Consider the following 11,318-nt stretch of genomic DNA (forward strand, 5'->3'; position numbering starts at 1 on the left):
ATTTTTTGTATCTTCGTGATATTAAGTGTATTATGGTAATACATGTTTTAATGAGCGTAGGTGTTTGCTTGGTAGCACATGGCATTGAGGAAGGGTTTTGCACTTTTGCACCTTTGCACTTTTTTGCACAATTTTGTGACCTCTGAATAATAAATTATATAAGCCTTTTGGGCTAAATTTGGATGAGTGCGGATCTGCAGTGCAGAATGAAGAAATGCATACAGGTTTAGAAAGATATGAGGGTGAGTAAATTATGACAGAATTTGTGGACTGTGAGTGGACTTTAATAAGGTCATGCGACAACAATGCCTCATTTTACATAATGCATAACTTGTTTATAAATATTAAGCTGTATTAAGTGTATGCTAACCAAAAAGCAGCATGGTAGTATTCCATTCCGAAATAGTCAAAATTAATTTAGTTGATTTTTTGTTGAGCCGTAACATAAAACATTCAAAGTAATCATGTTTTTAGAGATAGCTCTATAAACTGCTTTAAACAGTATGTTACTAGCTAAAGCGCATGCTGTGTATGCTTATGTATATGTTTGTGATCCGCACTGACATTCTGTTTTGATCTGTCTGGTGCTCTGATCTGGAATCAGCATTCCCTCAGAAGCTCATCAGCCACAGCTTCAGGACTGTTTAAAGTCACATGCTTTAGCTCCAAAACAGTGCTATCGCAACTTCCCCTATTACCCTCGGTGCATGCTGAGAAATCGCAATCAGATTCTGAGCCTTCAATCCAGCCAATCAGGTGCAGTTACAATGGAAACAATCAGACGAATACAGAATTGCAAAGGCTGATTTTCTCTCTCTCCCCATTTCCATTCTTCCTCTTTCCTTCCACTTCTGTGCCATGCCTATATTTAATTTCACCCCTGGGTGGAGACCCTAATGAAACTGATTGGTTTCTTCTAGTCGACTTGGAGATTTCCTGCCAAGCGCTGATTTGCTCTGTATATCTCCTTAACCCTGAATGACCCCACTGTCTGTTTGCCCCTGGCAGCGTCTGGGGGGGTGAACCGTGAACTGATTTGTGGTCATGCGATGGCAGTGGTCGCGTTAAATGGAAGCTGGGTGGCAGATTTGATCGGATTTAGATAAAGTCCACTGTGCATTTTTAGCAGCCCATCTGTATTAGAAATGTGCCTGTTTCTTTGTGGTCCTGATGGGGTAAAAGATGAGATCATATCCTGATCTTTGAGACCTTTTGTGATAAATGTGAGTCTGTATGATACTGAATACAGAATCTATTTGACAGATAAATGCACATTCAAGCTTTTGTTGGGCACAAGCCTGATTTTCTAAGCTATGTTGTTGAACAGTATTTTTCGTTGTTGTTGACTGATCAGTCACATCTGTCATTCTGCCCTAAAAATAAATTAATTGTGTAAGTACACTTGATCACACCGAATGCAGCGTGTTTCTTCAATATAGAAGCAAGTCTGAAATATTGCATTGCCGAGATCCATGTTCCTTTTTGTCCAGTGACTTAAGTTTTGTTTTTTGCTGTTTTGTTTTGATGTGCTTCTATCAAAACTAAGTTGTTTTTTGTTGTTTTGTTTTATTTTGATGTGCTTTGCATTTGTTTTGCTTGCTTTTGTTTTGTTTTTGTTTGGCTTGCTTTTGTTTAGTTTTTTTGTGAATTACAACAATTCATCTATGGACTTTTGTGTTGTAAAATTATATTTTGCATTGCATTTTTGCATTGTTTTTTTTGTTTGTTTTGTTTTTGCTTTGCTTCGCTTTATTGTTTTCAGAGAATTACGACAATCTATGGACTTTGCAGTACTTTTTGTGTATAAAATCTGTTGGTTTCTATTTCTGCAGTCCAGTTCACCCACTATGAAATATAATTGCTCTAAAATCTTACCTCACATAACTGTATATGTTAAAATTCTAATGCGTTCCGTGTCATGCAGCAGTTTTGCGTTTAGTTTGGACAGACAAATTGCTTGTTGCTGGAAACTTGTCATATCGCGCCTGGCCAAGACACATTGTGAGTGTGTGTGTGTTCTTGCTGAGAACCAGCTGGGAGCATGACAGATTTTGAGTCTGTTGCAGTTCTTTGAAGCTCTCTGAAAATTTGTTGACAAAATTCTCTGTGCAAACATGTTAATGAGTGCTACTTTCCCTGTTCCTCTCTCTCTCTCTCTCTCATACACAGAAGTGGAGCAGATCGAAGCCATTGCAAAGTTTGATTACATGGGTCGGACTCCTCGAGAGTTGTCCTTCAAAAAAGGTGCATCCCTTTTGTTGTATCATCGTGCATCTGAGGACTGGTGGGAGGGCCGACACAACGGGGTTGACGGTCTCATACCTCACCAGTATATAGTAGTACAAGACTTGTAAGTATCTAAATAAAACATTGTATTGTTTGTTTCAAAATATGTTGATTTTTATGTCCCTGGAACTTGTTACAGGACTGTTCAATACATGTTGCCTTGTGAAAGTGTTGCCCTCTGGGTAATATATGACTAATCAACCAGGCCATCTGGCCTGAGTTCATAGCTTAATAGCTCAAGTGAGAATCAAATAGTTCCCTCCATTAACACTTTAGACTTTAATTAAAATTTAACAGCACTGAGTGGCAGTTAAAGAATGCCCTTATGTCTTTGGCAGGGAACCTTTCTTACACTATAAGAGTCTAATTGTGTTTCTGAAGCACTAAGCATTAGTGGTGCCGTAATGTGCTAGGCATGCATTTATGTCAAAGCTCGTTGGGTGCAATGGGACATGACGTACTTCACTGAGGTTAAAGTGAGTTGAAAGTAAGCCGATCAAGTGTTCAGGGGCTTTCTGCTCTGTTACTGCTTTATGAGGTCTTGAAATGACATGAAAGTGAAAAAAAGTTAATTGCAGCGTCCTTGAGTTGATCATATTTATATCATCAGCTGATATTAACTGTCCTACTGCTGTTTCAGTAATTACTAAAATGATGACATGCTCATTATCTCTTTGTATGGTCTAACCGGTGTCAGTTTGATGAATGAGATTATTAAAAGGGTCGGTCCAAGCTCCGTTCCTAATATTGCAAAATTTGACAGCAGCAAATAAGGAAAATTGAGGTTGCTAAAATGAAAAGAGGATGGGCGGAATGACCAAAATCTTGTATAACAGTAGTTATTTGTGCTGTATTTTAAACCCCAAAATGATTTATATATGACATAAGCATATAGAAATGTCTATTTTTAATCATCTAGTGACTTAACTACTTTAAAATCAAGGGTGCATGTATAAAGTTTGAGATTATGTGGGTTGCAAACTGCATGTTTGAATACGAGGACATTTCTGAATCCATGTTCAAACATCTAGTGGAAGGCCATACCAGAAGCTATTAGAGAGGATCAGCTTCCTCTTAATGGCAATGGTTTTGAAATTAAGGGTCCAACAAGCACGTACTTCAGTCCATTTAGTGTGTTCAAAAGGCACTCAGAAAAATGAATTGCTGAAAGATTGCATAATGAACCATTTGGGCTGTAGACTTTTTCTGAGATGTTTTTTTTTTTTTTCCTATGAATGTGTCGTTCAACAGCTTCAGATTACCAAACACCTTCTGCTGTCATCTCCCAAGAGAACTGTAAAAGCAGCCCGAGAACATGCTGTGAAACTGTGATCAGTAGATGTTTGCTTGCTCAGGGCTCTGGGAATGAGACGTGAAGTGAGAGTAATGCAGAGGCCGCTGGGACTGAAAAATAAGAAACTAGAGGCTTCTTTCATTGCCAGCTTTATGTACATGGATATGTTGGTGTGTGTGACAGCGTAGCTGGTGAACATAATGATACGGACTACCGTTTAAAAGTTTGGGGTCTTTTAGAAAGAAATTAATACTTTTTTCAGAAAGGATACATTCAATTCTGTTTATCATGATTAACAAAAATATTAAACAGCACAACTTTTTCCAACTTTGGTAATAATAAGAAATGTTTCTTGAGCACCAAATCAGCAAATTAGAATGATTTCTAAAGGATCATGTGACACTGAAAACTGCAGTAATGGCTGCTAAAAAAAATCAGGTTTGCCATCACAAGAATAAATTGCATTAAATTATAAATTACGGTTATTTTAAATTGTAATATATTTTACAATATTACTGTTTTTACTGTAAGACAAACTAGTATGTTTTTATTAAAGACACACCACCAAATGCCTCAAAACAATTACCTACCATTATAAGTAGTCTACTTCACCCTAGTTTGAAATAACTGAATTTTTTTTTTTTTTTTTTTTTGCCTTTTCCTGTTCTCTATGCTAATTAAGTGTTTTTAATTGTTGTTTTAAATAATAACTTTTAATTATTTTGGTCTATTTTTTTTATTTAAATCAGCCAATCAAATTGCGCCGCTTGGAATCCTTCATGGACCATCAGAGTAACTGGAAGGATTTTTGTCTCTATCTCTTTAGGGATGATGCGTTCTCTGATAGTCTGAGTCAGAAGGCTGACAGCGAGGCCAGCAGCGGACCTTTACTGGACGATAAAGCCTCATCCAAAAACGATCTGCAGTCCCCATGTGAACCTTCGCCTGATTACAACTTCGGCGGGATCATGGGCCGGTCAGTAGCTGATTATGCAGAATTCCACATATTTTCATCCTCAGGAAAAAAATAATGATCTGAATTAAAGTGTTTAATCTTGTCCTGTTTCTCCTCGCAGCTTGTTTACTTACTCATCTTGTTTGTGGCACAAATAATTAACAAAACTTTTTGGACTCTATTTGCAGTCTGCTTTGTGTCAAAAACATTGACGGACTGGATTTAAAATTTTTACCATCTCGTTGTGTGTTTATGCAGGGTTAGGTTGCGTTCGGATGGGTCTGCCATTCCTCGGCGCCGCAGTGGCACTGACTCTCACAGTCCTCCCCGAGACACGCCGCCACGGGCCGCCGCCTGCCCCAGCAGCCCCCACAAGGTGGCGGTCAGTAGAGGCCACATAGAGAGTCCTGAGAAGAGACGTTTGGGAACCTTTGGCAGTGCAGGCAGCATTAACTTCCCTGAGAGAAAGGTCTATCCTGAGGGTCACCCACTCAGGCCTGTGCCAGGAACAACAAGACACAGCAGCCTAGGAGACCACAAGTCCTTGGAGGCTGAGGCTTTAGCTGAGGTGTGTGTGTGTGCGTGCACATTTAGATTCTCATTAAATTCCACAGTGTTGTGTGTGTGTGTGTGTGTGTATACAGTACACTGGAGGTCAAAAGTTTGAAACCATAATGATTTTTTAAATATTTTTGAAAGAAGTCTGTTATACTCAAAGTACAGTAAAAATAGTAACATTGTGAAATATTATTACAATTTAAAATAACTTTTTCTATCTGAATATATCAATCAACACAAACTCAGCACGCCAGAGAAAACGATAGGCGCGTAGGAAAAATAGTCCAACAACACTTTAGAATCCAAAATATAAAAAAATGCAATCCCGCACACTATCAGTCCATGCTAAATATAGAAATTTATTATTACAAGTAAAAGCAACGTTTTGGTCCACTGACCTTCATCAGGTAAACACGTTGCTTTTACTTGTAATAATAAATTTCTATATTTAGCATGGACTGATAGTCTGCGGGATTGCATTTTTTTTCAATTTATTCCTGGAATGGCAAAGCTGAATTTTAAGCATCATTACTCCAGTCTTCAGTGTCACATGATCCTTCAGAAATCATTCTGAAATGCTGATTTGCTGCTCAAGAAACATGCCTTCTTATTATCAATGTTGAAAACAGTTGCGCTGCTTCATATTTTTGTGGAACTCCTATAGTTTTCAACTACCAAACTAGATGCTTCAACGGTTTTCAACACTGATATTAATTGGAAATGTTTATTATAAATATATTATATTAGAAATGAACACTGTAACCTGGAGAAATGACTGCTGACAATTCAGCTTTTCCATCGTAAAAATCAATTACATTTTAAAATATAATTGTATAGAAAAAAAGTTATTTTAAATTGTAATAATGTTTCGCAATATTAAATTTTTACTGTATTTTTGAAAATTACTGAACGTCATTGTCTTATAAAAATATCCAATCAGTGCCATTTTATTTATTTAATTTCAAATTATAAAATAGTAGATAAATTGTAGATACAATTAAGGTATTTAAAACAAATAATTATTCTTTTCTTTTTTTTTTTTTTTTAATTATGTGAAAACATTATGAAAACTAAACTGAGAGAAAACGGTGCTTTCAGTTGCTTACAAAAGTAATAGCACCTCTTCTCAATTGCACTACTTGAGCATACAAGATCATACAAGTCAAGGCTTAAACCGCAAAGTTTTTGGCAAAAAAAAAAAATAAGCACCACTAATTATTCTAAAAAGCCATAAAATATATTTATATTAATTATCGTAACATAATTAAATCACTGTGATTTAGATATATAATTATTTTAAACATAGTTTGCTATTGCTGAGATCAAACATGTCTTTTAAGTTGTAGTCATGAAAGCTTTTTGGTTTTTCTCTTGAGCCTTTCAATTAGCCTAGAATTCTGTGAGGCTGAAGAAGCTGGCAAGATTTAGTCCAGCAGAAACAAAGAGCTGGCACTAAAGCAGATATCAGCATGAACGGGATAGGCTGGCACTGATCCACGTGTTTCATTTGCGCACGGTTAAATAATGAAGTCTGTGACACACGGAACAGTTAATGATCTTTTGTAATGGCCCCTTTGTGTCTACACTCACCTAATGAAAAGAAAATGGCTTATGTGAATACAGACATCAAAACGGAGGTATGATTGATATTGTTGGACAGAAATGTGTTGTTTTGTATATTGATAATGCATTATAAGCGCAGACTGCAGGATCTGATTAACATTACTGCTCGATGTGCAGTTTGGGAAATGTGTGTAAATGTGTTTAGGGTGGTGTGTGGGGTTATTGATGACATCTGCTCTGTAATGAGACCTTGCGAGGTACTTTTTGTGTGTGTGAGTGTGTGTCTTCATGAGCCTTTTATCTTCTGAACATTAAATTTTTATGGCATGCTCAGCTGCGAGACAGAGGACAGTCTTGAAAGAGAACGGGAAAGCAGGGAGTTTATAGTCTTATCAGGACGGCAGCGACACTGTGTGTATATCAAAAATAATCTGCCTCTGTGATATACTAGACCGCTTCCGAAGAAAGTAAGATGAATTTCCAGGAAAGATGAGAGATTTCTTAGGCCATATAGCTCCGTAAATACTTTCTGTGCAGAAACGGACAAATTGAACTTATCGATCATTTTCTCACATCATCATTATATAGGGGTGCTAGAGGATTTAAACACATCCCTAATGCTTAACCTGGTTATATTAGCAATACTTGAGACAAATGAGTCCAGTTAATGAAGTACCGAGAGCTATTTTCAGCATAATGACTAAAAAACAGCATTTTTCATGAATATACTATATATAAATCTCAGTTTATCTCATCATCAAAATTAGACAAAATGAGGTTTCATATCAAGAAAAATTTCCATTCTAATAATTATGAATGATTTTAATTAAAACACTGTTGACAAAAAAAAAATGTAGATGCCGTTTTAGAGTTAAATGAAGAATTACTAAATTCAGTCAGTATTTAGTAAATTTCTTTTTCAACAATTTTAATGAAAACAATGTTGCTAAAACCTTAAAGTAGGTTATGAATAAAATGCATGAATATTTGGTCTGTTTTTAAATGTTCTTTTCATCAAATTAAATTTGATTACATTTTAGAATAAAAAGAAAAATATCTAAATTCAGTCAATATTTCGTCATTCATTTCTTTTTCAGCAATTTTAATTCAAACATAATGTTGACAAACTAGGTTGTGACTAAAATGCTTGAGCATGGTTTAATTTCAGATGTTATTTTCGTTTGCCTAAACTTCAATGCCATTTTAGACTGAAATGAAAAATATTGATATTTAGTCAATATTTTGTCAAAATTGTTGTTAAAAAATAATAATTAAAACATACTGTTGAAAAAAACCTAAACTAGGTTATAAATAAAATCCTTGAACATTTGGTTTAATATTAAATGTTATTTTTATTGAGTACAATTCAATGCCATTTTAAAAATAAAGTGAAAAATATTAGTCCATATTTTTAAAGAATATTTCTATGACTAAAACAAAAAACTGTAAAAAGTCAACAATGTTTTTTGTTACAGGATATTGAGAAGACAATGAACACCGCACTTCATGAGCTCCGTGAATTGGAACGCCAAAACACAGCCAAACAAGCTCCTGACGTTGTTCTGGATACGTTAGAACCGCTCAAGAACCCTGTGAGCTCAGAGCCAGCGAGCCCCTTACACACCATCATGATCCGAGACCCGGACGCGGCCCTGAGACGCAGCAGCAGCTCCACCACGGAGATGATGACCACCTTTAAACCGGCGCTGTCCGCCAGATTGGCCGGAGCCCAGCTCAGACCTCCACCTATGAGACCCATGCGACCCCCGCCCACGCAGCACCGCTCCAGCAGCTCCAGCTCCTCTGGGGTGGGAAGCCCTGCCGTGACCCCCACAGAGAAGATCTTTCCAAACAACGCGAGCAGCGCTGCAGCTTCCTCCGCCAACTCTGGCGAGAAACCCGGGACCATGTAGCAGCAGCAGCAGGCCCGTGGTGCGGTGTAGCTACCTGCGCTGGTGAGGGCTACCCAGGGCAAGATGCTCATTCCAGGAAGGAAGTTCAGGAGTGCTATTTCGTTTCTGAATCTATTTTTTGAGCCTTTGAGAGTTCTAGAAATGCAGTCGAGCTGTGGCCTAGTGGTTTGACGTGTTGAGCCTGGTTGCGGATGATGAGTTGAGTCTGGCTCAGGTGATTGTCCCATTCCATTCCGTTCTTCCCATCATTTCCTGCCCTCTCTGTGAAAAAAAAAGAAATGACAAAAAAAAAATCCTAAAATACAAGGAAAAAAGACAATTCCAGGGTAAATTTCATGCTATGATAAAATAGAAGGTTGAAAAAAAAAAAAAAGATAAATTCCTCTTTTTTTTATTATTATTATTAATTTTACCTCAGAATTACTATTAACTTGTCCTTTTTGGCCACATTTTTATTTAGATCAAGATCAAACGAGTGGTTTGCATTTGTTTCTCTCTGCACTGGTTGGCCAGAAGAGTTCTGTTATTAATGAATGAGTAAACTCTGATTGGAGGACTGTTTTAAAATTAGTGATAAGTCCCGCCCTCCAGAACTGGACTGTACATATAATCGAACCAGACTGTCTAACACGGCCAGCTACCTTTGAGCTGTTGTAAATAGAGATATACTGTACTTGAACTTGTAATGCCTTTCGTTTGTAGAATAAGCGATATACATCTAAGTAACAACATAGCCAAGCTGTATACATATATGAGATGCAGAAAACCAATATACCAACTAATTGTAAGAAACCTGTGGTAAAATGTAGTTTTACTTGTATATAAATTTTGGGTAGATTCTTTTTTTAAGTGTCAATCTTGTACAGCCGAGGACAGAACAGGCAGGGAGACTAGAATGGCTTTATCAAAAACACTTACAACCAAGACGCAAACAAATAATGAATCGATAGTCTGAGCCATTAATATTAATGTTAGTTGGGAGAGTGCTCTACTTTTTTCTTCTCTGTGTTTTTTGGATCACATCAGCTTCCTTATAGAAAAAGCAGTTCATCGTGTTTAATTTACACATGTAAGCGCTTCATTCTTATAAAGTTACGTGGCTTTAAGGCATTCCAATGAGCTCCATGTTATTGCAAGCATCCATCATTTACATATTTCAAATAGTCCTGCTTTGGACGCGTATTCCATATATACTCTGTCAGCTGATTATATGAATATTAATGCTTACTAAAATAATCAGATGACACACAAGCAACCCGAGTAAAAGGGTGAATCGCACCAAATGTGTCCGGGACGTTTGATGAGAATTTGTCTAAAATAAATAAATAAATTGAATCTATTGTTATGACAATAATATCATAACAGGGAAAATTCTAAAAACAGGACTCATTTTCTTACGCATAATATATTTTTATATTTTTTTCTTTTGATTTTATGATGATCCGGACTTATTTTTGTGAGATTCACCCAAAAACTTGTATGTATGTCAAATATACCATATTTCCTAGATACATTTGTAAATGCATACCACACTGTCTCTGACAGATCCCGATCTAAGTATTCTACGTGATAATATCAAAATACAAAAAAAATATAAATATACAATAATACAAAAATATCCTAAAATAATTCGTTTTTTTCTTCAAAATATATTTTCATATTTTTTTCTTTTGGTCTTGGGACATATTTTTGTTAGATTCACCAAAACGTCTGGTTTTTGGTAGATATAGAATGCAAAGTAAAGCATATTTTCTAGTGCAATGAATGATGCATTTGTAAATCCATGCCACACTCTCTGTGGTGAGGTACAGATCCCTCCTCCACATCTAAATATTCAATAGCCTAGAGAAACCAACTCCAACAAGAGAAACTCCACTGCCCCCAATCTGTCATATCATCTCCGGTTCATCTTCAGCGTTACCCCTCCTCCCTGAGCTGTGCTTGAAGAGGGAATACCCAGCCATGTACAAAATTTGCCCGACTGACCTAGATATCCACTTAAACACACTGAGCCCAAAGCTTTAATCTCATCTTCTTCACCGATTTTACTTTTGCGGTTTGCCTTAGGATTTGCCACTTCACGCATAGTCCAATCAGAACGACGGTATGTGAAATGAAAAAAAAAAGAATTACATAAAAATGTTTCTCCTAAGAAAACAGTACTGTTACTACGCACAATTTTTAATCTAGAAATATCTCTAGATTTGCGTTTGATGTCATGCTTGAGCTGTTACATCATCTGTGTCCGTTAGTCTTACGTTTCTCGTTGGTGCCATACTGATTCACGCTTGCATTTGGGGCATAAAAAATTGAAAATCTCTTCTGAGACTCCATGTACTGTTGCTGCCATCTTGCATTACTTGGCAATGACTGGTAATTAGCTTCTGTCTGAATTCCTCAGCTTTGTAGTAGCATGGGCCTGTTGTCCGCATGTGAGGGAGACTGATTTGCACGTGCTTCTCTTTACCAAGCAACACTGTTCAAAGACTGATAGTGGTGCCTTTCCCTAGATACAACGCACAATGTCCTAAAATACGTTAGCCTTTAGCCACGAGGGAGCGATTTGAAACTGGGTCTGTAGCTGTGAGGATTCGGCTCATCTCAGGAAGTGATTCTAATTTTGCTTATAATATCTCTTACTGTACCAATTCCACATAGGCATCATTTTAACATACAGGTATGCATAAAGACTATTATTCATTATTACTAGGGCACGTATCTATTTCTGGATGTTCATTTGAATTCAGCC

The 11,318-nt window shown here is 36.8% G+C and overlaps 1 protein-coding gene across 2 annotated transcripts in view; it reads left to right on the forward strand.

The window, feature by feature from the left end:
* The window catches only part of srgap3 (SLIT-ROBO Rho GTPase activating protein 3), an 87,477-nt gene extending 76,763 nt beyond the window's left edge, over positions 1 to 10,714 (forward strand). For both annotated transcript variants that reach the window (XM_058778428.1, XM_058778429.1), the window contains exons 19-22: positions 2,170 to 2,350; positions 4,407 to 4,556; positions 4,794 to 5,103; positions 8,132 to 10,714. In XM_058778428.1, coding sequence (XP_058634411.1) covers positions 2,170 to 2,350; positions 4,407 to 4,556; positions 4,794 to 5,103; positions 8,132 to 8,569 — 1,079 coding nt within the window. In that variant the 3' untranslated portion in view covers positions 8,570 to 10,714. The remainder of the gene's footprint in view (positions 1 to 2,169; positions 2,351 to 4,406; positions 4,557 to 4,793; positions 5,104 to 8,131) is intronic.
* Positions 10,715 to 11,318: the final 604 nt, after the last annotated feature.

Source organism: Onychostoma macrolepis, chromosome 06 (assembly GCF_012432095.1).
Source record: "Onychostoma macrolepis isolate SWU-2019 chromosome 06, ASM1243209v1, whole genome shotgun sequence".
NCBI lineage: Eukaryota > Metazoa > Chordata > Actinopteri > Cypriniformes > Cyprinidae > Onychostoma > Onychostoma macrolepis.